Here is a 27,121-nt window from a genome sequence, read left to right on the forward strand (position 1 = left end):
ACATGATCCTCGTTATCCGCGTCCTCGTTTTGTTCATTTGGTCTCTCTTGGCGCGTTACAAAATCTTATTCAGCGCCAATAAATAAAATGACGATCATAACCCCGCCGGGTAAGATCCTTAACAATAGCGCGTTGAGTGGTTGGGGCCCGCGATAAGGCGGTTGGAAAATTTGTACCACCCACCACACTGCTGCTTCTGAACGAATTGTCAAATGTTGTGACCTCTTTTGGGAAGGGAGTCTGCTTTTATGGCACATGGCATAAGCATATGTAGGTGGGAAGTGTAAAGCATCTGCCTCAAGGTCTGTCCTCTAGCATTCATCATTAAACGTGAAGGCTTTTGAAGCACCGTTGTACTGCCTGCAAGGAGTTTAGGAGGAGTTCCTCGTGGCACGACCAGTTTTTTTCTTTTGGGGAGACTTCTTTATCCTACATGTCGTTTCCACTTATTATTTACATCATAAACATACGAATTGTTCTTCTACCTTCCGATACCGGGATGGGAGGGCGAGCTTTATCGACGTTGTCATCACGTCCTCACTTTCGAACGTATCGGAAAATTTCAATCTTTTTCTTCCTGGGGTCGCCACCAATCTCACCTACAGAGTGTGTGTGTGTGCCATCCCGCGCGAGGGACACATGGGTGTGAGAGTTCGCAAAAAAGATATTATGCTGATTGAATTACGTTCGTATCCACTGTTCGTTCAGTGTTTTGCCTGAGGTTTTTTTTCTTTTTCTTTTCTGTGAGGTGGGTGGGTGAGAGGTGACTCATACACACACACACACACACACATAGGCACACATGGAATCCATATCCGCATCCAGCAACCAACACGCACAATTTCCCGCTAGGGAATGGTTGCTTTGGGCGGCTCGCACTGTGGGTCTAACAGTGGACATTTTGTTATAAGTATAGCAATAGCTGTCCTTAGTCAAATAATTGTCCTAGAAGTGTCCAACATTTCAATAAAATATATAACGGAATTATGAGGGTGGCCCAGTGGTAGATGCGATTCACACGGCAGGATCGGGGTTCAAATCCCATCTGGGGCCGTTCCCTAATAGTGAGGACTGACTATCCAACTATGCGGTATCAATAAGTCTAGTAAGCCAGAAATGCCAGGCATGATCTAAGAGGTCGTTTGGCCAAGAAATAAGCAGAAAGTACTGCATGAAAGAGACCAACAATCAAATCGTTGTTTTCTTATTCTATAAAGTGAATTTCAATCTCTTCTTCTGCATTCGTTTGGTGTTTGTTTAATATCGATGGAAAAGGCTTGAACTAGGCCCGATAGTATCAAATATTTTCAGTCAGAATATTCCAAAATTTAAAAAAATAATATTAATTTTAAAATCACGTCAGCGAGAACAGAAAATCTCTATTTCTGAGTTTTAGTGTTGTCTACTATTTATGGACGATACAGGGATTCCACATAGATGTCAAAATGTACGATTTAATTTTTTACATTTATGTTCTTCCAAGTCCCACCGTGGGACGGCACGATGCGGCACAGCGATAAAGCAGTTACAAATGCTAACATCCATAAAGCGCAATACAAAGAAACAAACGGCGAAGGGAAGGCCGTGCAGATATGAAGTTTTCTTTTCATGTCCCTCAATGCGGGGAGTGGCAACAACGCGGTGGTGGTGGTACGAGAGTGACGGATGCGTCGTTCCCGCCCAGAGGGACTACACTCACCAGGAAAACCCTAGGTTCGAGATGGACACGTGGGAGATAAATTTATGAGCAAAATATTAATATTCAATGCGACTGGAGAGAGACACACAGGGTGGAAATCGTAACATCCCAATATACACTCTGGCCGCTCTTCTTGGGAAGGGAAGGATAATCGGGAATCGGAAGGGCAAATTTTTTGATTCGGATTTGGAACATGGGTTCGGCTGCCTTTATTAGGAAGTCTTGCTGCAGCAGTTCCAAACGTGCCACGACCTCAGGTGTCGGATGGGATGTCTCGGGAGGTGTTGAAAAAGTGTGGCTCGATGTTGCGAGATTGATGCGAAACATGCGTGAGTGGCCGCCGATCGCAGGGCTGGAATCCGTGTTTCGCAACTTCCAGCACTACTGCTGCGTTCGTTTTGCGGTGCGAACATATCAATAGATATGGTAAATAAAAAAGCGTACCTTTTTGATCCCTTTAACCCGCATAATACGGCCATGGGGCATGGTGTGGTTAGGGTCCTAGAAAAGAAAAAAGAAGCGAAACAAAAACACAATAAGTATGATATCAAGCGGACCGTACCGATTTACCGGTAAGCGAGCAAAAGGTAGAAGGAAAAAACATGGAACATACCATGCAGCCAACGTATCACAAACGAGCCGAGTAACAAAATGATTTACTGTCATCACGACATTTGGCAATTTGAAGGTGGTAAAGATCCGACGCTATCCCATCCGGTTCACATCCGGCCGTTTCTCGCTGCTTCATCCTTCAGCCAGTGAAACGAAAAAAAAAACGGAAGGGAACCGGTAAATCGGTACCGAAACCGAACCACGACCAGGACCGAGACAAAAGACGGAGGATACGCGGCCTTCTTCAAATCCAATCCGACGTGCGCGTCGAGCAAGGTAAGTTTCGCTTTCGCTGTCGCGCTTCTGTTTTACACAAACACACACCGACACAATCATCTTCGGAAGTGGTGTCCGTGGGGTCCGAGGTTTGGTGCGTGGGATTGGGCAAAGCAATAACTCATTCCCACGGCGAAGATGCCGTACGACAGTGATTTATCGCTGCCGACACAGAGGTAACCGCTAATAAAGTTTCCATCCGCCGCGCTACGGATCGGACGAAACGAAATCCAGTTCAATACCCCTTTTCGCCGGATGGAAAATCTGCCCTCCCAAGGGATGTTCCGCTTCGGGCATGCGGTGACGCCGCAGGAGCAAGAAGCAATGACTCGACTGAAGCATCCATTCCAATTATGTGCTTCAAATCGTGTGCTTCGAAGTTTCCCGCAGACGGAATACGGAGCGGGCGAACTGGGGGAGATTAGTTAAGAATTCGCGCGACAGATGTGGATGTAATCGTGCTTCGTATCTCACACCTTCCACTGCAAACGCTTCACAAATAGTCGTAAAGTTGCGAAGAAACAGATCCACCGGATCCGGCGAACACCGGATAGCTAGCGTCCTAAATTGCACCGACTTGCAATCAGAACGGAATAAATCAAACAGCTCCTAAATGAAGAAAGCTAACAATCCTAATTAAAATTTCTTCTCGTCCTGCCGGAAAACCCCGGAACGCATTCGCTAACTGGATTTTATTTCACTCGCGCCCAGCTCGATGGAGGCGCCCAGTGCTCGCAACGACGATTCGACGGATTGGACGGATCGCATGGACGCAAAAATTCTTTTCCAACAGTTAAGCTTTCCGGGCGCATTTTCTGTGACGGGCGTCCGGACAATTACATGGTTGGATAGAGCTTCGAAGAATGATAAAACACCCGCTGCTAATCTGTTTCCGTTCCGTGCAGAGGTAATTGTTAGTTAGAGTGACAAATTCTGATAAAAATTGTCTCAAAACCCAGGCACATTTTCAGAATATGCCCATTGAAAAGAATGATAATTTAAAATGGATGAAATTTCACCAATCCGGAGGTACAATCTTACGTAAAATTTCGATGAAAGGTTAATTTTTACTGCAAAATTGCAACAAAAGCTCCTCTGCTAGCGTATGTTTTGGTGGTTTTTTGCTCGTAAAACTGCATCCTTCTTCATACCAGCGATCGGTTGGTAATAGTATCCATTTAAGTTTGCAAGTAAAAAACCAACCTCTAGGGCACCGCAAACAATGCGATGTAACGCAGCCTCCATCGATGATGGTTCTGAAGTGCCCCCGAAGCGAAACCCGGCGTGTAAACATCGTTTAGCATACGCGCTGACCACGGTAAACACATCGGCGTAATGCATTTTCCCACCTGTTTGCTGAAAACCCCGTTGCCGTAACACAGTACCAGCTCATGGTAGCTAATCCGAATGCACACGGGGCACCAGGCGTCTCCATTTGCCGAATGCACACGGAGCACCAGGCGTCTCCATTTTCCGAATACCAAAACTTGTTGAAATAATTTGTTCGCTTTCCATCGCCAGGTCCACGCGGGCGAGCGCGCGCGTGTTCCCACCGGAGACTAATTTCACAGTTCCGTTTGTACTTGCGATTTCATCGGCTCACGACAGGCAGGCGAAATTATTTCTTCCAACTTTGGCATCGATAATAGCTTTGGCTATTAATCATTTTAATTCGCCGTGCCCCAGCGAGAGCTCCAGCGCTACGTTCTGCAACCCAGCCAAGCCTCAGGACAGGATTGGGCTAGAAATTCGAATCTAGCATTTCTAGTTCCTGGGACCACGAGTTTCCGTGCGACCCAAATGCTTTTTCTCATTTCCCACCCGGATGTCTATAGGTTCGAATGTGTCTTGCCAGAGCAGAGTGAAACTCCCTAGCTGGCTGGCCACCTATAGGGTGACGAGCGTTCGGGTCCGTTCACCGTGGGGCATGTGAAAAGAAAGAACTAATTTGAATAGATTTTATCGCCTTCCAATAATAATAATTTATCACTTGTGCATAGTAGCGGCAGTAGTACGCTACCGTCCTCACTGTAGACAGTCGGCGGTTTTTTGGCAAACCCAGAAACCCGGGTCTGCGCTGAGGTTTCCCGCCCGGTTTTTGGCAAGCTGCTTTTGGGCCAAAAAAAAAAATATAAGCTTCAAATCCTTTAATCCACCCACCGGAATCTTCCTCGCTTTTCATCTCTGCGAACTCGAGAGAACTAGTCGGCGAGGAGGACGATGGAGTGGTGTAAATTTATGCTGAAAAATCGATGGTCATTGATCGTGTAGATTATGCCCTGGGACGTATCGTAATACGAAAGGCGGTTTTACGCTCGTCGCGAGAAATTCAATATTGTTCTGTGCCCGTTGTGCCCGGGCATGGGAAAATGATTATCGCTTCTACTTCGATATTGGATCGATTTTTTTCCTTGCCATTATTTCGATATTTCTCTATATGTCTCTCGCTTTTCTTTTTGCTGCTCCTGGATGGTTTGGAAAAGGTAGTAGCTAAAATGATCGCTTCCATTGGTCTTGATGGAGGATTACTGTATCGAAACAAATTGTACGCTTTTTCTGTCCGAAACGCACGACGACAATGGGCATTAAAAATGAATTTGTTTTCATAAGCTCGCGTCATTAATTTATTTTTCCACAGCAGCTGCTTCCAAAAAATGTTGCCCGTGAGGTGGAAAACTATTTCTGATGCAAGGCTTGTTTAAAAAAGCTTTGTTTAATTTTGAAATAAAATTTTATTTTATTTATTTTCGATTATGACGGCTTGAGAAATAAAATTTTAGTCATAGACTAATTTCACCATCGAAAAGGAAATACAAAAAAAGTATCAAAATTGCCCAATTATTCGATTGCTATCAAATTTCCTCGAATTCTGAGAGGAATTGCATAAATTGTTTGGTAAATACAGAGCGCTTTCTAGCAGGCTCATATCATTACCAGGAACCCAAAAAGCTTCAAATTTCTGATGGAAACAATGTAAACACATTTCCCCGGATTTCCCCCAAATAGCAAATAAGCAGCGTGTTCGGACAAAATAGAAAAAACCAACAAACACACACACACGCGCTAACTGAAAAACAATGAGAGCCTTCACAGCACTTTAAACCACTTTATGGCACTTTAAGTCAACGCAACGTGCCGGATTCTGGAGCTGAAACCTTGCGGGAAAATTATTTTCCTATGTGTATGTTTCCACCTCACATGTGTACCAGCCGTTCAAGAAAATGAGGACTATTTCCGACATTAGTTTTTCTTTTGCACTTTTCACAGGGTTTTCCTTTTCTCCACCACTATGCTTGTTTTTGTATCTTAATCTTTATTTTCTTCCGTGGTTAAGGTGATTTGTTTTTCCCCCCTTCCATTGCTTGCCAAACTAAACAAACCTCGCATGGTGGTTGCCGAAGGATTTAGAGCTAGCGAGACAGAGAAAAGGAGCAGAGGAATCTTTCTAATGGAAATAATGTGAGTGAAATAATAATTTTATTTAGCTCCTTTCCTTTGCTGCCCTATTTCTACGCGCAGTGTGTGTGAAAGTTTGTTTCACGAGAAAGCTTCCGGAGTATAGGACGAAAGGTACTAAGAAGCGAATGCATCCTTGAGAAAGTTTCATCCTTCTTTTGCGAGCTGTGCTTTTTGCTCCACTCATTCCGAGCACATTGGAGTGAAGTTTCCACACACACACACAAAAAAGGCAACCCCGTTTGTTCTTAGAATCTCCGGTCGCTTAAAAGCCAAACGATGCAACCAGCAATGTATCGCAACGCTAAACAAATACAACGAAATGAAACAAACTAACAGAGAAAAAAATGGGCAACCGAAAAAAAAACAACTAAGAAACCTCCCCAAAGCAAATGGTAACAAATAACGGTGCTGTTTAAGGGTCTGCGTCTGTGTCTGTGCGATATTGAAACAGTTTTCCACTACCGGTTAGATTTTCCGGTAAAGAAAAAGAAAAGGCAACACTCTGGCACACAGATAAGGAAAGATAGACCGGTGCCTTATGTGATTACCCTGAGACACAACTCAACGCTCAGCTCAACTCCGAAGCATCGTTCGCTAAGAAACAGGTTTCTTGAGAAGCGACGCTGGAAAATATTGGTTGTAACGATGGGCCATCATTGAATCCTGCAATGGCAATGTATATTTCCGGCAGTTCTTTCCCGTTCGCTCATGAGATTCGTCCTCGGTCCACAGACTGCGCGCGGCAAAGAAGCATGATGACGATACATTAGATGGAAATAGCTGAAATTCGTTCCCGTTCGAATCTTGCGTGATTGTGTGTGTATGTGTGTGTGTGGACACACATGGGTCCGATACCCGAGACTGGTCCCTCGCCGAGATGGACTCGCCGAGAAGGGTCAACGAAATTGTTAGCCCGATTTTATGAGAGCGATAATCGAATTAAGAGACGATGATCCAACATTCTCCTGTGAATAGCTGTGTGTGAGTGTGTGTGTCTCACTGTGTGTCCTGATCAAATGTGACCCACCCAACCGGAAGGCTAGCTGAAGGGGAGAATGATGAGATAGAGGAGAGGAGGATCCCCAAAATAAATTATGATCTATAAAGTTTCCTTCCAGCGCTGACGGTTATCACTTTTTCGGTCACTCACATAGTTGTGTGTGTGTGTGGTGTGTGCCGGTTCTATTGGTGCCGTCGTAAAATCTGACGGAATTTCTCATCCCACACACACACACACACATGAGGGGTTTCCCTTTTCTTCAAGATTTCTACTATACAAGCGCATCCGAGTGAAGCTAGGATGCTATACCCGTATTCTTTTAATAGCTCTCGATTTGTTGTAGCAAGGCAAGAAGGAAAGTCCAGCGAGAGACACCAGAGCCCATTCGTGGGGAACGAGCACGGAATGGCTCTATTTTCGGGGTCCGTTTTGCTTTCGTCCTTTCCTTTCGTCTATTTTTGATCCGCTCTTTGGGTTATTAGGACAGATCTTTGTGATGCAACTGTCCTGGGACCGGGGACGAATTGAAACGAAAAAGCGGGTTTGTCAACGAGTTAATGGATCGATAAGATTGTCCCCGAGAAAGAAAAAAAAAAGAAACCGGGCGCAAGTCCCACGCAAAAGATCGATGGACAACCGACACATCCTTCTTGGGAAGCGCGTTTGATTGTGCCTTAAAATCGAAAAGTTGTTGCTCGAGGAAAGAAGAACCAAAAACCGGACACAACTTTGCCGGCATCTTAACATTCTCTGTATCGATTCGAGACGATCTTCAGTCGCCTTTGTTTCTGCGATGCTCTCCATAAGGATATTGGGGGTGGGATTGTGTGTTGTTGTGCAGTCGAGGTGCAAAAGTTTGGTGGAAAATTGTGTGAAAATTACATCTAATCTAACCGAAACGGAGGAATCCCAAGCGTCTCTTTATGTCGGTGTGTTCCTGTGTGTGTGTGTGTGCATGTGTCCGTGAAGAGGCAACTTTCTAAGCCAATTCCGGTTGAGCTAAATGCATGTGCTACGGCTACCCGTTACCAGCACTGAGCATCGTTGTGGGAAACCAGCAGGAAAACTTCAAAACACACCGTACGTGACCGGGTTGCCAAAAGCCGGGAAATTCGATCGCGACGAACAACAGCAAGGAAGAGGAGGATTCTGGGATCAGGGATCTCGCCCAGTCAACGAACGCATTGCCATGCAAAGCTTTTCTTCGTGGCTAGGGTAAGAAAAAAAAGGGAAAGCTTCCAGCATCTACCTAGTCTAGGAGAGATTGGAACTTTGTTAGGCACAAAAAAAAAGTTTACCAAAAGCTCACCAAACTTTGCCCTCTGTCTCAGTATGTGTGTGTGTGTTCAGTGTGGCCAAAGAGGGCACTGATCAGTTTCAGGATCAAGAGGAAAGGATATTAAACCTTCCCAAAAAACGAAGAAGAAAAGCAAGAAAAACATTAATTTTCTCCAGTAGTAGTGGTCGAATCAAACAACAATATTCCAGGGAAAAAGGGAACCAAACAGAACCCAACTTCAAACAGAAACGAGGATTTTCATGGGAAAAAAGCCCGGAAACCATTCGCAAACACGCGTGCAGTATTAATTTTCGGTGCATTTTACGTTATTTCAATGAAAGCCGGGCAAAACCCGCGTGATGAAACCTCACAAAAGGCAAAGAGAAAGGAGGAGTTACACCAATCAATAAACAGCTGTAAACATCAAACACAATATGCGCTGGTGCACCATCATCATCAACAAACACCGGGCAATGCTGTGTTCCTGTGTTGGGAACTAATATCTATATGGACCGGCCGGTCATATATTGCGCCATCGTCAATTTGTCGCAAAACTCGCCGGCACGGGCTTTGGAAACTTTTGTCACAAAACGCAAAATCCCACACAATGCCCTGGCCCGGGACCAATCCCAATTGTTGCGCAAATGGGTGTGTTTGAAGTTGTTTTTATCAGCTTCCCGTGCGTGTTGTGTGGTGCAGCCGGATTAATGAAATGCAAAAAAGGGGGACACGATTACACGATATTTCAAATATCCTTTTCCGAAGCTCACCCAAAATAAAAACCGAGTCCATCCGGCGAGATCGGCAACTCAATCCCGGCATTGATGGAAAAAAGCTTATTCTCAACAGAGGGATTGAATTTTTTGAATTTTTGTAAAAAACAATGAAATTGTTTTCAAAATTCGAATCGTAGGATCAAACCGTTTAGTGGTGAAGAAGATGAAAGTTCCACCATTTTTTTAACGCTTAATCCTATTTTCGTCACTATTAGAACTGTGGTTTGGACTGTTTGGACCGAATGAGAATGCTTTTCCTCGGAAAAAATATGTTAGGACACACCAAGCCGTCCACGTCTCCGACCCCCCGGTCCCGGTCCCTTCTTACGGTCATAAATCGTGGCCAGATTTTAATTAAAAGTCGGACCATCACTGTCACACACAATGCGCTGCCGTGTGTCCCATGATCGCCGTTTATCTCCTTTTTTGACTTTGCTCTCGCACTCTCATTTTCTCTCTTCCTTTCTTCACTGTTTTTCACTGGACAAGATGACGTTTATCATTTTGCGTGTTGTTATGGTGTTTTATATGCTTGCTTCGATTTGGAATTTATATTTATACGCTTGCTTATTCGTTGGTGTCCAACCAACGAGCAAAAAAAATGGAGTACTCATCATGAGCTAGCAATCCAAGGGCATCCATGACTGTCTGCCATTTTTTTTACTTGTTTGTCCCGCTAGAAACTTCCCAGAATCTGTGTTTATTTTTCAGATGCCAGTTGACATTGCATGGTCAGCCGCTGGTTGCCACCGGTTGCAGGCGAGCAAGCAAACAACCAACAGCAAGCAACGTAAAACATAATAAAATAGAATAAATCTTTTCAATTAAAAAGCAAATGGTGGACCGGTTGCGAGCTTTGTTTAATATTCGGTTATTTATCTTGTTTTACTTTCCACGGGCTTTTGTTGTCCCAATTTTTGCGCTCGACATTATGTCCACGGTTTGGCGTGTGGCATTCAAATTTTGCACTTCCCAGTACCCCGTCCGTGCCGATGATGGGAGCTTGCTTGTTCGTGTGACATTCAACATTTCACCCGAACGCAACAAAGACCTTCAGGAATGTCTGCTCACCCGGCGTGTCACCTCTAACCCGCTTTGCGTTGGTCCTCCCATTCACCTTGATAATGTTGTTTCGGATGGACACAAACTTCCAAACCACCAACAATGGATAAAATTAATTAGTACACCACATGCTGAACAATAATGCTTTTAACATGGCTCTTAACGGCTTTCTGTCTCGTCACATTTCGAGTGTGTGTGTGCGTGTGTGAGAGGAAAACCCAACCATGCCCAATTTGATGACAAACGTGTGACTCCGGTGAGATTTACTCGTCATGCTGGTCGTACAACTCCATTCCCTTTAAGGTCTGTGTTGCAGGTTTCTTTTTGCAGTAGTTCCCCTCGTCTCGTTCGGCACTGAGCGGTCGGCTAATATTCGGGACTGCTTTCTTGCTTTCTTTTTTGCGCCATTGTTGGTGTAGCTCTTGGTGAGTGTGTGTTTAATAAAACATACGCACAATGATGCTCGAAATGAACGCTTACAGCGTCCGTGCGTTCATGCCGACATCGCCTCTTTGGGATGAACGTATCCACCGGGGCGCCCTTTTCATCAATTCGGAGAATCTCCCGAGGACGGGAGGCGACACGGGGCGATGCAATAAATCAATGGAATGTAACGAAAAATGTGACAACGTGAAAGAATGTCTCCGTTGTCGGCGTTACCGGCGGCCCGGTTACGGAAAAGGAAGGCACTTGAAAGCGATTCGTGCACGTAGCCACCGTGTCCGCTCATGTCGACTTACAGTTGACACCCACACGTGATCAAAGGAGGACCTCAAGGCGTGTGTGTGTGTGTGTGTGGGTGGCTGAGAACAGTCAAAGGGTGGCCAAGATGTGCTCCGTTGGACTTCATCGTGAAAATGTGTTGAAAAGATAAAGTGATCTCGAACGTTAGACGAGCGGGACATGTCACATTTATCTCCGTCGCTTCAACCACCACGTGTCCTTAATTATCTCTTTATGGATCATCCGAGAGCGGAGCGTGGTGCGGAATGTTCATCAAACGAATTCCCACTGATCCATCCAATCGGTCCCGTTAATGCGCGCCCATCAACCAACTCCCCACCCGATAACGGAGATCGATAACGCCTTCCGGTCAGCATCGGCCTGCAGGGTGCAGGGATTTAACCGATTCCATTTCGACGCAACCTTGCAGCACACGATTGATTTGTTTTAAATTATTCATCCAGATTGCTCGCTCGGCTCCCCGATACACGACGACGCTGCTGATGATGCTGAGACTTCAATCGAAACGCGGTGCGCTCCTTAATGCTAATGCTCCATCGGTGTGCCCTTAATGCAGCCCGCTGATCCGGACGGTGGCCGAAACACTAAACCTCCCCCCAATCCACCGTCGGAGTTCCGGTGGTGCAGCACGTTCGCGTTTGGGCAAGATTTCTCCTGAGAGTCATTTATTGCAACTCAGTCAGTACGTACCTACCGTACCGTCCCGCGATGGAGTTGCCGCCGCGGAGTCACGGGCCCTGACGACCTGCACCCGAACCGGATGCAGCTACCCCGGTGCTGACGGAGTTCCGGAGTGTCGTTCGGCGATCGTTGATGCGTTCGGGCTGACGTTTGCGCAGTAGCGCGTGAGTGAGTCCTCGCACGAGGTGCACGAGCGTTTCGAAGGGGAATCGGTGAGTTCACTCGTTACAGACTGCTGGACGCCTGGATGGCATGGTTTCGGCAACAGTCATCCTCTGTCGTCAGTATCAAACGATCACTGGCCGGTGTCGAACGTCAGGCGAGTGGTAGTCGCGGTGTTCAAAAGCCCGGAACGGTGTTGTTGAATAAATTATCGACGAACTATTGACAGTTGACGTTTCGTTGTTGTTAGGGTGAGCGGTTTCGATCTTTGCCTACTTGGACTGTTTACAGCGAGGAGATACAGCATTTCTACCATTGCAATAGGAATTGTGTGAATAGTGGCGAAAACTCTTGTATGTGCGTGTGTAGAGTTTAGGAATGGCTTCAGTGAAGTAAATATCTGAAGCACAACATGTTCTGATGTACATCAGCTGTTAAGTGGTTAACTCTGGGTTGAGTGTTGTGAATATCTTATGCTCCCTGACTAACGAACTTTCGTTGGTCTATCGCGTACGTGAGTTCCCGTTGGCCAAGTTTCGCGTCGTGCACGCTACTGGAAGTAAATCTCCCGGGAAGATGTTCGCCTGCTCCCTGTGGCTTATGGCAGTGGCTAATGGAAGTTAGATCAGTGTAAAAGTTATGTTATCGACTTATCGGTCTGCGGGAGTCGTTTCCCGTTCACAGTGAGCGTGTTACCATGGCAACGAACGACCGGACGATGGCGTGATTGAAGCACCATTCAGTGGCGCGTGGATTACACTGCTGCGGTTTCTTCATCCGCAAGGGAAAAGCGCGGGAATCATAAAGGTACGAAATGATCACCGGTGTCGATTGATATCCATGATGCCTAACTCCCTCCAGTTGACTCTTCCCCCCCGCCCTTCGCTCCAAACATTGTTCGGTCCCAAGCACGTGGCACGTCCGTGGCAAAATGAAGTTCGTCCAATAAGCGGTGCGAAGTAAAGTGTGGTCGCGTGATAAGCACCAAAGTAAGATAATCCCACATTTAGCAAACTTCCCCTCTGTTGGCACTGCTTCTTACTGTACGCCCGACGACTATCACGCTGTGAACAAGTCAGGTCGAAAAGAATACACCGCGCCACCATCCGAGAGCAGTGTATTAAATATGATTATATGCATTATTAACGCTTTTACGATACCGAAAAGGTAATTTTGGCGCCCAACTTTTCGCAACGCAGCGGGTTGCGCCGTTGCGCTTTCTTCATCAGCGCTAAGTGTTTTGGTGTCATGCTTACGGCTTGCGCTTCTTCTCCTTTTCATCAGAAGTCCCGCTCTCCACTGTTACCAATTCCGACACGAGAACCAAGCCACTGGCAAGCCAAATAAATGATATTCCCCCCTCGGGGGAGTTGGTTTTTATCGCACGTGTTTAGAAGCGGGTTGATATTTCTGTTTTGCCCAGCTTCCCACAGTTTCCCCGAACCCGCAGTTAATGGTTCGGAAGAGACAAAAAACCACCTCGAGAGTGACTTCTGGGTAGGTGGGCATGGATGGGAGGAGGCAGAAGTCCCATTGGAAAATTGCTCGATTGCCTCGTTATCGTGCCGTTACATAAATGGAAGAAATTCCCTTGAGTCGTGCGTACCTCCTCGCACCACTTCGTCCAACATGTCCAACCGGCAAAACTGGGCTTATTATATCCTTTCAGGCCTGCTGGCCTCACCCCACACCAGCAGGGCGATCATTTATGTTAGTCCGAACTTTAAATTGTTTTTCGCAACGGAAAACTATTTAGTGAAGCCCGTAAACTCCGAATGCCATTAGGAGATACTGTCACAAAAATGGTGGTCCGCTGCCAACAAAAACCTGACGTCGTTGCCTTCCTGGCAAACGGGAACATACTGGCCGGAGGCCAACCTCTCGCCAGTTAGCCGGCCAACCGAGCTCGGGAAAATTTCTCATTAAACTCCGGAAAGATTCGCCAGATATGGGGGAAATTGACTACTGGCAGCTGTCTGTTAACCGCAAATGACGGGTTAGGATTGTAATTATAAGTTACTCCCTGGACCCTGGAATGGCATTCGGAATTTTGTTGATCGTGTGCCTCTCTCTCTCTCACCTTCTGTACATCAACGTCGTCCTTCTTCGCAAATGAAGGATTGCAAAATTTCCACGCATCCGATTACATTTCAGCGTAACGTGAGGGTAGGAGATGCCCTCGTCCACGGATATACGACTTTGCTTTCCTATCCTTTCGTGGGACTTCCGGTACATCGGTGGCCCGCCCCAAAAAAAGCCACCCGATTGATTGTCATTAAGCTGGCTGTGAAGAAAGGGAAAGGCGAAAATGGTTCCGTCATCAAATTTACCCTTTTTTGTGTCGCCGATTTTTGCTTCTTTTTTTTTACGTCAGGGAAAATCGCGCCTCGTGTCGTGTCTGCGGGTTCCATGACGGGGAAAAAACGAAATCGAAAAACAAACCAAGCGAACGCACCGGAGCTAAACGATAATGAAATTCTTTCCATTTTTGACTTTGTGTTGGGCGGGATCTTGTTTCGTTTTTTTTTTTCGCCGGGACATCCGGTCACAGAAATGTGGAAGAAAATGTAAACTTTCCCTAACAGCCCCACCCGTTGCGAGGCAAAACTTTGGGCCGCTGCCCCTCGATACAGCCAGCACCGAAGGCGGGAAAATGGTGCTGCATCTTGGCGGCGGCCGGTTGGACATTGATTGAGGACCAGTCGATCCCCGATGGCCCGTTGGAAATCGCGCCGCAATTTAATTTAAATCACCACCGAGAGAAAGTCATAAAACTTTCCACATCGCGTGCAACAAAGAAGGATGTTGTTTGCTCCACTGTCCATGGCAGAATATCCCGTGGATGGGGTCGTTTGCTGTTTTCTCTGGCTCTATTGCTTTTTGTTTTAAACGATCTCACAACATTTGAAGCGAAAATTTTACACAATTTAAGAGCTAAGCGTATCACCGTCTTTGAAGGAGAAGAAAGAAAGCATAATGTACTTGGACAATCTTGTACCGGTGACCGCGTGCGCTAGAGGAAAAGTAAGCCACTCATATAAAAGATCGCCACTTCTCGCAGATCAAAGTGCTGCTGCCAGTGCCTACGCACGTCAAGGCAAAAAGAAATCTCTATTAAGAGTCTTTTCAAACGAGATTCAAACGAATCCGGTCTCACCTGAACGAAGAGGACAAGGCAAACGAACGAACGAAATTGGCCTTTTTTGGCATTCTGTGCAAGCGTCTCGCTCGCAGGCAGGCGCAATGATTGAAATGAATGCAAAATTGAAAGCCAAAATTGTCTTAGATTATTTAATTTACCACCGGAACTCAGCACCAGCTCTACGGGTGGCCTCCTTTTCTCTCTCTCTCTCTCTCTCTCTCTCTCTCTCTCTCTCTCTCTTTCTGGCTCTATCTTCGTGCGTGTGTCAGCTCACCTGAACATAAGGAACAGCGACCGAAATCCACCATTATGATGGAGAGGACAAATGCACACGACCGCCAGCAGCGCCCTGCTGTTGTTGATGCTTTTTTGTGTAACATTTTCCTGGAAGTGGGTTTTTCTTTTTGGTTTTTCGCCCGCGGAAGCCTGTGTCTGTAGGAAGAAGGAAGCTGTGCGTTTAGCGGTACACCCAACACCGGGAGCCAATTTTGGGGTATTCATCTTTTCAATTCTACGATGCCTTCTGATTCTGATGTGCTTGTCTTAGGGCTTTTATTGTCCTGTTTGGTTGTTGGTGCCGCCAGTCATTTGCTCTTAACAGTAAAACTGCGCCGAAATATGTTCTATGCCGGTGGGGGAGTCCCATCGGCCAACCGGCACGTATACAATACGTGCTTCAGTGGAGGACACACACACTCACAAACTCACTCACTCGCTCGAGAGGCTCTTACTTTGTTCGAGAAGTACAAGTTTTTATTGAAATATTGTTTGAATTAAATTTTACTACCAGCACGCCACTGCCGTGATGTGTATGCTTCGCCCTCACGATTTGTGCTTACGATTAACGATCGATCGTTTACGGTGCTGGAAGTTGGGCGTTTGGGCTGTCTAAGTCGAACGTCACGAAGAGGTAGCGATTAGCTGATGGAATTAATATACCTTTCATGTGCATCGACGCGCTAACCATGTGAATCCGGTGAAAGCCTCATCAGCCAACGTTTATGCCTTTCATCGAATGACTTCGGTCTCTTAGGACGCGTCTTGAGGTTAAAATTTAACGACATCTTCAGGTCCTGGCACTGCGGACGCAAACTTTCCCTGCCGAGTCGTGTGAAAAAGCAAATGGTGTGTTGAGTTTCTACCCCTTCGCTTCGCAGCTCCGGGCTTTTAAGACAATCCCCGAGCCAGGATGTTGGGGGGGCGAAAACGTGATGAGTACGTGGAGGACATAAATCTTCAACTGCTTGTTAATGGGCGATAAATGTAAAGAGCTCCGAGCGGGGTTCGGCAGCCTACCCAAACCCAACGCCACTACAAATGAAGTCGAAGTGGTTTGTCTTTCGCTCCCCCGGCCCATTCTTGGAAGGTGTAAAACGTGACCCAAGAAAATAGCCTTCACGACAGCCAGTTAAGATGGCTGGACCAACACCCCTTCCCTCCCGGTAATCGGTGTGTAACGGGGGTTAAAAATTAAGTCTATGTTCTCTTGACCTCTGTTCTCGGGGGGGAAAGGAGTTTAAAGAGCAGCACAATGAGTTGGGCATTTTGGCCCGAAAGCAAGCCGCCGGCCCATTAGAAGGAATGTTAATGGAATGTTAATATCACCCGTTCGCTATATGGGCTGTCGGGCTGCAAAACAAGCTGATGTTATGAATTTCTAATTGCATTCTCCGGCAGGAGGGTTTTGACGTTCCATTGGCGATAGTTTAAGCTTCGCTTGCGTTTCTGTAAAGCCTACCGAGCGAGAATTCTGTCTCTAGATGTGGTCTGTCTGGCAGTGTATCTTATCAACTCTGTTGCATGTTTCAATCTGCTTCAATATTTGCAGATGCTGTGCGATTTGGAGTGGAGCACGAGAAGCCGACGGGCCGGAAAGCATATCCGCCCAAGGCAAAAGTTTTCCAATTTCCCAAATGGACTTGTGTTTTGCGTTTGATAGCAACTCCAAATCAGCAAATCGACAGCAAGCCCCATAAACATCTTGTTTCTGTCGAAGAAGATGCGAGATGATAACACAAACACCGAAGTGTACACTTCATGCTTTCTTTCAAGCCCGGCGACACGAAAAAGACGCTCCCGAATGCTCGAGCTGGAATGTTTTAATGAAATTTCTCATCATTTGTTTGCTCGAAAAGCGTGTTTTCATTGCACGAGGCCGCTAAAGGCGGATCAAATTAACGTTTTCAGCTGGAAAGCGAAAAAGACACCGTTCGATCGTTCAAACCACCAATTGTAAACAGCATTAATCGTTTACTAAAAGTCATAAACGTCAGTTTACATGCAACGAAAGCAAATCCCGGTCCGGTTGTCAAACAGTAGCGCGCAGTGCAAACAGACCCCGGGAAAAATCGAGCATCCTTTCGGAAAATGAAGGCGAAGCGGGGGAAGGCCGAAATGGATATCATTTTCCAATATCGCATTACGCCATGGACAATATTTGCAGAAGGGACCGCATCCGACAGCAGAGCATAAATAATTTACTTAAATCGAATGTAAAACCATCCGCTAAGAGTTTCTGACCTTTCTTCTCTGCTTCTTTCCAGGTTCGATGCTGGCCGGCGAATCAACACCGGAAACCCAACGGTCGGCCACATCCGATAGTGAAATCCAACTAACACTTTGTGCGTGCGTGCGTGCGTGCCTGCGGAAACTCGTATCGGGCCGTAAAAAGTTATCGCAAAGCAAAAGGGTGATTTTATTAGAATACTGACAACATCTGACGGACTGCGTGCCTGTGACCTAAGTAAATAAAACGGCCTATTTACACTTCTTTTCGTGGTCCGTGGATGAGAGTGAAGTGCAGGGCCGGACAGACAACACAAACCGAAGGAATGCGAAACGGTTCCTCATAAAGTGCTTGGTACGTGTGCCGGAAGCATGCCGGCGCTGGAAGTCCTTAATGTGAAATGTGCTCCCCTTGGCCTCCCTCTCTCTCCCGCACAAACTTTTCCGATTCCAAATCGGAACTCGATGTGTGTGCTTCCACGGTCGAATGATTATTACGATTATTACTAAGAACACGCACACCCACACACGCGCATATACGTGAAGAACCTCCATTGCCCTACGGGCGAATGTGCGAATTTGACAACCCGTGTCGCACGTCACAGGATGTGCGAATATGATGGCCAATAAAGGCAAAGGACAACAGTGCGCTCGATGGTTGCCGAAAGGGTTAACGACGGAACACAAGTGCTTATGCGTATCGAATCGTAGATATCGGCCAGATTGAGCCCTCGGGGGCTCAAAAAAAACCCCGGGCGGAAAAGCCGTACGGACGGAGAACGGGAGGTCGAAATGACGGTCGTCGACTTGTCATAAAACGATTTTCCTCAATAGCATTCGCAGGAGCACAGCATCAGCAGCGGTTCGCGTCAGTTGTTTTAGGATATCGAAAAACGAAATCGAAAACCCGGCTCAGCGACTCAGAGACGTGTGGAAGGAGAAAGTGTGAAGCAAGTGGATTTTTCCAAAATTTATGAAACGGCCAAGAAAACAGACCCGGCGCAGTGTTTGCAAATCGTAGTGCTTCTCCATCTGGTTCCGTCATATTTAAGTTTCGGTTTTTTATTTGCCTCCAAAAATCCTAAGGACCGTACGCACACGGTACGAGCTTCGTGAGAACGACCCCGTTCGTGTGGAACGTGAATCGAGGGAAGAAAACAACGCCGCAAAGAAAAAAGTTCGAACATTCGGTCGAGTGTAAAGTTCGCTAGTGTTCCGAAGAACCAAACAAGTGTTGTCGCCGCCGCCGTCGTGACCACCACACAGCAGCCGCATCCCGCACATCGCCGTCGTTGTACGTGATCGGTATAAAAGCGGCAGAAATTATGTACGACGGCCCGGTTCGACCTTCCCGAGGGCGCGGGCACGGAGCAGGGACAGAGCCGGCGATGCCACCAAGAAGAACCGGCGCTCGACAGCGAACCGTACCGACCGGTGGATTATTGCTGTGGCTGGGATTGCTGACGATGTTTGTCAAGGGTAAGTGTGCTCGGACAGAAACAGATGAAAGAAATTCGAACGAAAGGATGAGAACGCGAGAACAAGAAGTGGGGCACTTTCCCCTCAGCAGCCAAAGTCTCCGCAGGGCAGTGTGTTTGGTTTCGGAAATGGTCACGTAGCACGTGTTTGCAAATCCGTTGGAATTTCCAACTAGTTTACCAACCGCCCTGAACCTGAAAGCATTCTAGAGGATGTTGTCCCCCAGGTTCTCGGCGCTCGTTCTACTTTAATTCCAGTAGCCAGGGACTCGCTTCCCGGGCACCATCCTTCGGGCACGTTATTATTCCACACACATGCTCGCATCGATCGGAGCTGATGATCAATCAAGATATTATGAGATTGTGATGACTTTCAACATCTTGCTGCAAAAAAGGGGAGCCGAGAAGAGCTTTCCAGAGTCTGGAGAGATTTTCCCGGTGTGTGTGTCGAGGGGACACATGGGAAACGTTTTCCACTTCCGGTTGGAATGAGTTTTAAAGCGCACAAGACGCACCAGTAGGGTGACGTGCAAAATGGAGCTTAAGCTATCAGCACAAGCAAAGCACTTCATCTGAGCGGTTTATATGTTATGTGACAGAAAATGTGAAAACGATTAGATAATCGTGCCTCACTGTTTAGGCTGATGATACATCAAACGGTTCAACAAAGCCGTCATGCGTCAGCGCCACAAATTGAACAATTTTCTTGAGAGTTCCGGCCAGGTTCAGCTCACACATACACACCCGTTCCAAGCCCGTTAAAGTCAACAGGAGATTAAAGTTATTTATTTTGGCATTAAGCCTTGCATGCATGTAACGCCCCGGACCAAAGACTTGGAGCATGACGCAGCAGCAGCAACAAAAAACACGTCGCTGCATCCCTTGCATCGTTATTGAAAACAATAACTCTTCTTCGGACCGTGGTGTCCGCATCCGGTCGTTCAGTATTCCGTGGAAGATTTATTTACCACCATCAAAAGCTTCGTTAGGGCTTAATATCATCACCAGTGCGTGGGTCTGGCGTTGGTGGTGTCAGGGGCTGTTTGGAGGTTGATGCGTAAATTAAGCCAACGACAAACTCCCGCCAGTAGCAGTAGAAGCAGCAGAAGGTAGGATCGATAGCGCGAACAGGCCCCCGAAACAGGTCGCTAGCTGAAAACTGGGTAATAGTTCCCTGCTCCCGGGGAAAGGATATTCAGTTTCAATCGTTTGCGGTACCAGGGCCCCGAGTGTGGTCAGAATGAATTGGTCGGGTACGAAACCCCGTTCATAATTTACGGTTGACCTCAAGTGTTGATTAAGTACGCTTCCGATAGGTTGATTAATTATTGCCAAGCTCCGGTCCCCGTCCGAAACCTTCGGGTCAATCAAGCACGTGGACACGGGGACACGGGACCTGAGACACGGCAGAGTTTTCCAAAACTACAACGACGGTGGGTACTACTGCTACTACTACTGATGCGAACAGAGATGATGACTTCTATCGGAACCATCAATCATGTGTCGGAATGCGAGCTAAAGCTCTTGTCAAACGCAAACGCTTAGATGCCGGGGACAGGACAGCCAATGTGCTAAAATTGAATGAGTATTTTCCCTCGACCCTGCCCCCGAGGACCCACCGGATTGAGTGTGACGACTCATCATCTGAGTGCCCTTCACTGTGTATGTATGGTGGGCAAACCACTCGATGGCGCTGCCCTGCATATGGTGTGTGGTTTAGTTAGTTTTGTACACAGACGGACAATGTTGTTTGCAAAATCGTTGGGAACACCGGCGGGAAAACAAAAACAACGACGACGAAAAAAAACCTACCCCAACGTGCAAAGCTCGGAAAACGAAAACACACACACACACGCACAGGAGGGATAGATTTATGTGTCGCGTGGTCGAACAAAACTGGGGAAAAAAATACTAATACGCTCTTCGTGCAAGTGCAATGATAGAAAATGACAATCCATCAATCATGTTTTTCTGGGTTCTGATCAATTTTAGTTATTTCATTTCTTTCCCCCATGTTTTCCGCACGGGATTGCATCCTTTTTTTTACTCTCGTTTCGGTTTGGTCCGGGTGTCATGTTGAATGTGTTCACCAGGCGCGCCTATCCGTTTAGGGGTTTGATTCGTACACGAGACCCTTCTGCTCGCTCTGTCTTCTTCTTGGAGGATTTCGTTTTAGGGACCTGATGGCGACACCCTGGCAAAACTGCTGCTGGGTACTCGGTGAAAGGAAAACGAAAGATTCCTTTTTTCCCCTCTCGGAATCCTCCACTCGGAAAGGAAAAACACATATGACCGTGACCGAGGACCGAGATCCGCAAACGGATCGACCACAAGTGGGTCGAACGAACGAGATGTGTGTCCTCCGTGTGTGGAGGACGGAACCATCCAAATAGAAAGAAAACATTCCCTCACACACGGAGGTAGGTAGTTTTCTTTTTTCCGTCAATCGAGTGTCCACCGTGCAGGATCCTTAAACCGGGATCAATAGCGATTGGGAGAAATTTGCCGAACAAAAGCCAATAATGCTTGAACCTCCACACACACACACACATGGGAACGTGAGCCGGACAAAAAGGGGCAAAATAAAAAAACCCGCCAGTTGTGGCCCACCAGGAAAATCCTCTTCAGGATCCCTTTACTCACACACACACGCACACATACCCACATTCAGGGATGTTTTCCGCTAATGCTTCAACAACATCGTTTTCGCAGGGGGAGGTTGGGGATTGAGGGAAATGGAAAAGGACACACGGAAAAGTGGCCAACGCGTTTGTTGGTCCAACCAACCCGGTCGGTCCATTCCATTCGGGCGGAAAGCAATAGAGCAAAACTTTATCGCCAACGCGCCCGGTGAGCCGCGTGTCCCTCTCTGTTCGCTTCTTCGGCGAAAACACACGCACACGGGCACGGGACGGTAGGGAGCTTAAGGACGAACCCCGGGAAAGGAAAGTTTGGCATTTGTTTGCTCTCGGTCTCGGTTCCCCCGGCTCGGCAACGATGATGATGGCAATGGTTGTGCATTATTGATACAACCCAATAAAGACCACTTTAAAGCGTACCGGAGGCTCCAAAAGCCTAATGCTCCCGTTTCGCGTGCGAGGCTTCGTGTTGCTCTTTTGTGGCTGCACATTTTTGGCCAGAAATTATTTGTGTTTTTCTCCGTCCAGGTTCTGGAGATGGCTAGCCACGGGGGGACCGAGGACCAAAGTTTTTCAACGCCTTATTGCAGCACAATAACCGACCGAAATCACATAAGCGATTATGTTGCATAAGTTATTGGAGCTTGCTGCCCCCGGTCGGCCAGAGTTTTGGTGATTATTTGATGCTGGCGGGCAAAACGGGAAGGATTTACCTGGAAAGTTAAAGTTCGTTCGTTGGTTCGTGCCCGAGTAGTTCAATAACTGTTACGACCACATTTAAAACCACAAACGGAGAAGAATGCATCTTCGCAGCCCGCATAAATTCAACCCGCAGTACGACACGAGGCCACGAGAGCACTACGACGAGAGCACGCTTCACATTCACTAATGTTTGCTCATTAGCATAAGTGGTACAGTGGTGCTTTTCGTTGTGCTTTTAAAAACAGAGTCACCGCCAACATCACCACCACCATCGCCATTAACTGTCGCTTGGGTCGTCTTCGGTGCAGCAGCAAATTAACCCGGTTGTCCGTGGGAAAAGAAACTTAAACCTTAGCTCGTCTTGTTCCTTGTAGTGTAGGTAAGTAGATTATGAGCCTTCCACTGCGACTGACTGCTGGTGTGAAAGATGAGAGATGTTGTTGGCAAGTCATTTTCTGAGGAACTGCAAGAACTTTCCTGCAGCCAGGATCCTCCTGAAGGGAAATCCATTTTCCGACCTCTTAGACCGCTGGCATGACAATCTCTCTGTGGGCGCTAATTTAGAGGGTGTTTTATTTGAATTATGTTGCAACTTTTCGTACGCCCGGCCACCTTTAAACGGTTGTGAAGCTCTTGGCTCTTGCCGTGAGTCCGTGTTTGTTGCCTTTCCACAGCAGAGGCGGACTTCTTCTGGAAGTCGGGCTGGCTTGTGTGGCTCAATAATAATTATGTAAATTCAAATAAAAACTCATTCAACCGGTTTGCCGGCGCCCGAGACACGATGCCGCCCTGGACGAGATGATTTTCCGAGGGCCTTTAGCGTTGCTTTCTAATTCTTCACGGTCTGTTGTGTGCGGTGGGAAAAAGGATTTTTATCGCTTTTCACAATCGGATGCCCGCGGCTTCACTCGACTTCATTCGCACGCGGCTCCATTCGGATTCGGAGTGCTCGGTGCGAGGTGAGAGTTCTCGTCCGTGGCGGCCTCAGGGAAATTTATAAATTTGCCTGCCAGACGCAACAGCGCTCATCGCCCTCCCATCGATAAGATTTAAAACCGATTTGTTTGTTAGTCTATTAAAGAATGGTTTATTTAGCCAACTCCCATCTCTCGCTTGTTCGCTGTCGCAATCTAACTTGATTTGCGCCTGGAGCTTCGTACGATAAACGAAGCTTCCCAGCGAACGAAGATTAATTCCCGCTATTCGCTTTAAAAACGTTTTCCAATGATTGATCGTCTCTTCTTCGAAGGAAGCGAGAATGAAGTGAAGGAAAAAATGTATCCGAAACTCATTACGTTTACCCGATCCCCATCGGTATTTAGCGGTGTACGAAGTAATTCATTTTCCACCGATCAAAGCTGAGCCACGTTGCTTCTATCCGTGCGCTTTCGACGCTCCGAGGCTCGGGTGTATTGTACTTAATGAGCTTGGAGAATTGTGGCCATCGCTTTGTGGCCAACGGCAAAATCGACGCTGAATAGGGAGACGATTTCGCATTTACAATGGATTTCTCCTTTAAAAAAAAAAAGGGAAGGTTAAGTCGGCCACAGCACTTCCGTTTGCCACCCACGTGGCAGTCTGATGTGCTGTTGAGTTTAAATTTACTGGATGATGAATTTTGTAAATGGAACATTGTGTTGTCGGCTTCTTTTGTGCGAAAAGAATAGCTAAAAGACAGAGATGAAGAAAGGAAAGCGATTCTGGAATGAATTTTCCAATGGCAAATTGAACGTACCATTGCATTAAATCTTTCCTCAAACGATTATTTATTGTCCTACTTGCAGCCAGCTTGGTAGATTTTTATCGATCTCGTCCAAACAAACTATTGTTGAAGCGGGTTCGTTTTTACATCTTCTTCCAGCTAGAAGAAGCCCTGCTGCATCCCTACAGCTTCATGTAAGCTTTGTTCACAATAAAAACAGTATACGGTTACAAATTGTGCTGAGGCTTCCTGGTGGGAACTGGAACGTACACACCCGACCCGAAACACCCAGCACATCTCGCTTCAGCATTTGAATAATGATTGAGCGCAAGTAGTATTGAATTTGTGTGCCGCCAGGTGCATCGGAAAACTAGAATCGAACTAGGTTTACGTCCACCAAGTGTGAAAGGGTGGCCATCCGTACCCGGCGTGTTTTGTCGAACCGGGTCGGTTTCGACACTTGGTTCGTGTTTGGTTGAATGCTTCGATTACTTTGCAACAGTACCGGGAGCAGCTGCAGTTGTGTCCCTGCGAGCTCATGGCACAGTGGTCCAGCTGAGGCATTAGAGTGGAACGTTCCAATTTCGATATTTGATAAAAGTCCTAGGTTTTGCACAGGTTCTACAGTTGACGAAAAGAATTTTTCTTTGTAGTTTCTCTGGCTCCACTGTAGAGTAGAGTAGGACACTCCAAAACAATGGCTTCAGAGAATTCCAATTGGTAGCATCCTTGACTCTCGCTCTCTCTCTTCTTTGCCTAACGATCTGCTAAGGTCATGCCTGTCAATGCTTGGCTTACTTGTCTTAATGATACCACGTAGTTGGATAGTCAGGCCGACCCCTTGATTTCCTTGACAAGTTACATATTTTCATCCAAAACATGAATGGCCACTACCGGAAAAGAAGTTCGAAGGAAATTGAATCCATTTAGTCAGTCTTTGTGGCTATAGACTTATAGTATTTCTCCAATTAGTATAGTTCAAACTCAATCCTTATGAAAATCCTGTTGATGTCCAATGCCGACATTGATTTATTTGAAGTTGATGGATCTAATGAAGACCAATGCTAGATCTGTTCTGAATAACTATTCTCCTTTTTGGCTATACGAATTTTTATCCAATGTCCATCCTTGGACCATCGTGCACGAACTCACCAGGATCCCTTCCGAGTGGAACGAAGTGAAGTATCAATGCTCTGAGGTTGACTGAAGCGCGCAGGGAGCAGTATCGGTAGCATCTGGCCAGATCTGCCGAATTATGGAACATAACATTTTGCCCGGACGGATGAAAAAAAAAAACACCCCTGGTACGGCACGAAACCCACAAGGACACGGAGTTCATTTTCCTGCATGAACTGGAAATATAACTCGCCCCTGCAAAACCGATTTCCCGGATGCCGGTTTTCAGATTTCGCAAATCCTATATTCTGAGGCTCGTTCGAAGTTTGGTAGCCACACACACTCACACAGAGAATTGTTTCGGGAGGGGGACAGGATTGTTCGATGCATCCAGAACGATTGCATCAGGGCGCGTTCGAGTGTGCAGTCCGTTTTACTGCATTCGCACAGTGTGATGCGTTTGGTCGATTGATATCGGGGCTCAATTTTCATTTCCGGTGTGAAGCGTCGTACGTTGCCTTGTTCGAGGTTTGGTCTGTGTTTTTCATGAGACATCTCGCCCGAAGTTTCCAGACGCAGAAAGCAGGACATAAGTCCCCGGTCGGCCACAACGTGTTTTCCTTTTGAAGCGGCTTTGGAGTGTGCGGGCAAATCGTATGAATATCGGTCACATCGTTCAAATCATCACCTTGCATCCACCTTGCACAGATGTACACGCGTCGACGTCACGAGCAGCATGTCTTCGGCCCGATTTGGGGAGAAAAGCCCTTTCTGCAGATTGTTTGTGTGCTTTCTCTGCTCTCGGAATCGAATTATTGGGACGTTCCCGACTCGCAACATGACACCAACGGACAGAGTAATGGATTTTTTGCCTTTTGCTGCTTTCCGAGAAATCAAAGAAAAACTAGACTCTTCCACAGAAAGCACCGGCCCTCACAACAAAAATACACACAGCAGTAGCAATGGCGGTGGCAGAAAGCAACTCGCCAACTCACCAGTAAAAGTAAATTTCCGCTTATATTTCAACTGCGGTTGTGGTCAGCCGCCCCGACGCAGCAGAAAAAGGATCGTGTTCTCCGAGACTCTTTACCACGGGACTTGATTGACCGGAAAGAAGAAAAATGAGTTAAAGAACCCTACGTTCGGTTGGTGTGGTTTCTGTGAGCCGGCAATTTTTCTTTTTTTTGCTATTCGGACGACCATCCCAATGGAAATGAACTACGATGGATAGATACTTTCGGAGAGCAAAAAAACAGGAGGGGGGGGGGGCTCCTCAACCTGACCCCACACAACCCGCCTGGATGCTGGTGCCTTGTGACAAGAAAAACATTAACAATAGTCAGCGGAAAATGAAGGAAATTGGTCATTATTGAATGGACCGGTTAATGGGAGGCGATCGTTTGCCTATAAAAGCTCCGGTACCGGCCCCGGAGGCGAACCGGAATGGGATTAGAGTGTAAATCGTTGATTGAAAAATTCCATCCCTTAAGGAGGATCGCTTACAACGAACTCTTCCCACAGCTCCCACAGCCGCCGACGACAGCGGCGATGACGGCCACAATAACTCCCCAGGAAAAACCGTGTGTTTGTATCCCGTTCTCCTGGGGTGGAAATAAACCCGCTGGAAGCGTAGCGAAGTAGTGAAACCAATAAATTTCCCAAGCCCCGAAGCTAGCTGCGCGTCTCCGTCGTCATCGTAGTCGTGCACACTGATTTATCTTCAACAGCGACCGGGAACTCAGACGGCTGCTTAGGACTCACCCTGTCACGCTGAGTCAGCGTTTTCGGGCGAAAAGCGCTTTTCCCCTCTCGTCGGCAGGGTGGTGGTGGGCAAATTTGTATCTTCGGGACGCGATACGCGTTCCCGCCGGCTTTCTCTGGCCAATCGATCGTTATTAGACTGATGGAGGGCAATTTACGCGTTTGCAATGGGATTTGGGGGATGGCACACAATTTATGGCAAACTGCTCAGTTGGTTTGATTAGACGGGTTTGTTTTGAGTGGAAAAAGAACTGTAAGAGAAAGCCGCGTTTCTTCTAACATTAGTTCGTTTTCTCACCACGATAAGCTAGCTCTTAGTGTGTATT

General features: G+C 46.9%; 3 protein-coding genes across 8 annotated transcripts in view; 1 reads left to right on the forward strand and 2 right to left on the reverse strand.

Annotated features, from left to right (window-relative positions):
* Positions 1 to 27,121, reverse strand: part of LOC118507620 (coiled-coil domain-containing protein 63) — a 112,658-nt gene that overhangs the window by 71,426 nt on the left and 14,111 nt on the right. For 2 of the 3 annotated variants that reach the window (XM_036046339.1, XM_036046338.1), the window contains exon 2: positions 2,144 to 2,200. The exons of the other annotated variant lie outside the window; for it this stretch is intronic. The gene's annotated coding sequence lies outside the window, so the exon portion shown is untranslated. The remainder of the gene's footprint in view (positions 1 to 2,143; positions 2,201 to 27,121) is intronic. 3 annotated transcript variants of the gene reach the window in all.
* LOC118507628 (actin-related protein 2/3 complex subunit 4) overlaps positions 1 to 27,121 on the reverse strand; it is a 76,744-nt gene that overhangs the window by 35,545 nt on the left and 14,078 nt on the right. The window contains exon 1 of one of the 2 annotated variants that reach the window (XM_036046352.1): positions 2,144 to 2,162. The exons of the other annotated variant lie outside the window; for it this stretch is intronic. The gene's annotated coding sequence lies outside the window, so the exon portion shown is untranslated. Of the gene's footprint in view, positions 1 to 2,143; positions 2,163 to 27,121 lie in introns of those variants that run through there. 2 annotated transcript variants of the gene reach the window in all.
* Positions 1 to 27,121, forward strand: part of LOC118507616 (lachesin-like) — a 67,273-nt gene that overhangs the window by 31,797 nt on the left and 8,355 nt on the right. The window contains exons 1-2 of one of the 3 annotated variants that reach the window (XM_036046333.1): positions 11,837 to 12,557; positions 17,436 to 18,876. In XM_036046333.1, the coding sequence (XP_035902226.1) occupies positions 18,723 to 18,876 (154 nt within the window). In that variant the 5' untranslated portion in view covers positions 11,837 to 12,557; positions 17,436 to 18,722. Of the gene's footprint in view, positions 1 to 11,836; positions 12,558 to 17,435; positions 18,877 to 27,121 lie in introns of those variants that run through there. The other 2 variants (XM_036046332.1, XM_036046331.1) reach the window with 2 other exon arrangements.

The sequence above is a fragment of the Anopheles stephensi genome, chromosome 2 (assembly GCF_013141755.1).
Source record: "Anopheles stephensi strain Indian chromosome 2, UCI_ANSTEP_V1.0, whole genome shotgun sequence".
NCBI classification, from domain to species: Eukaryota; Metazoa; Arthropoda; class Insecta; order Diptera; family Culicidae; genus Anopheles; species Anopheles stephensi.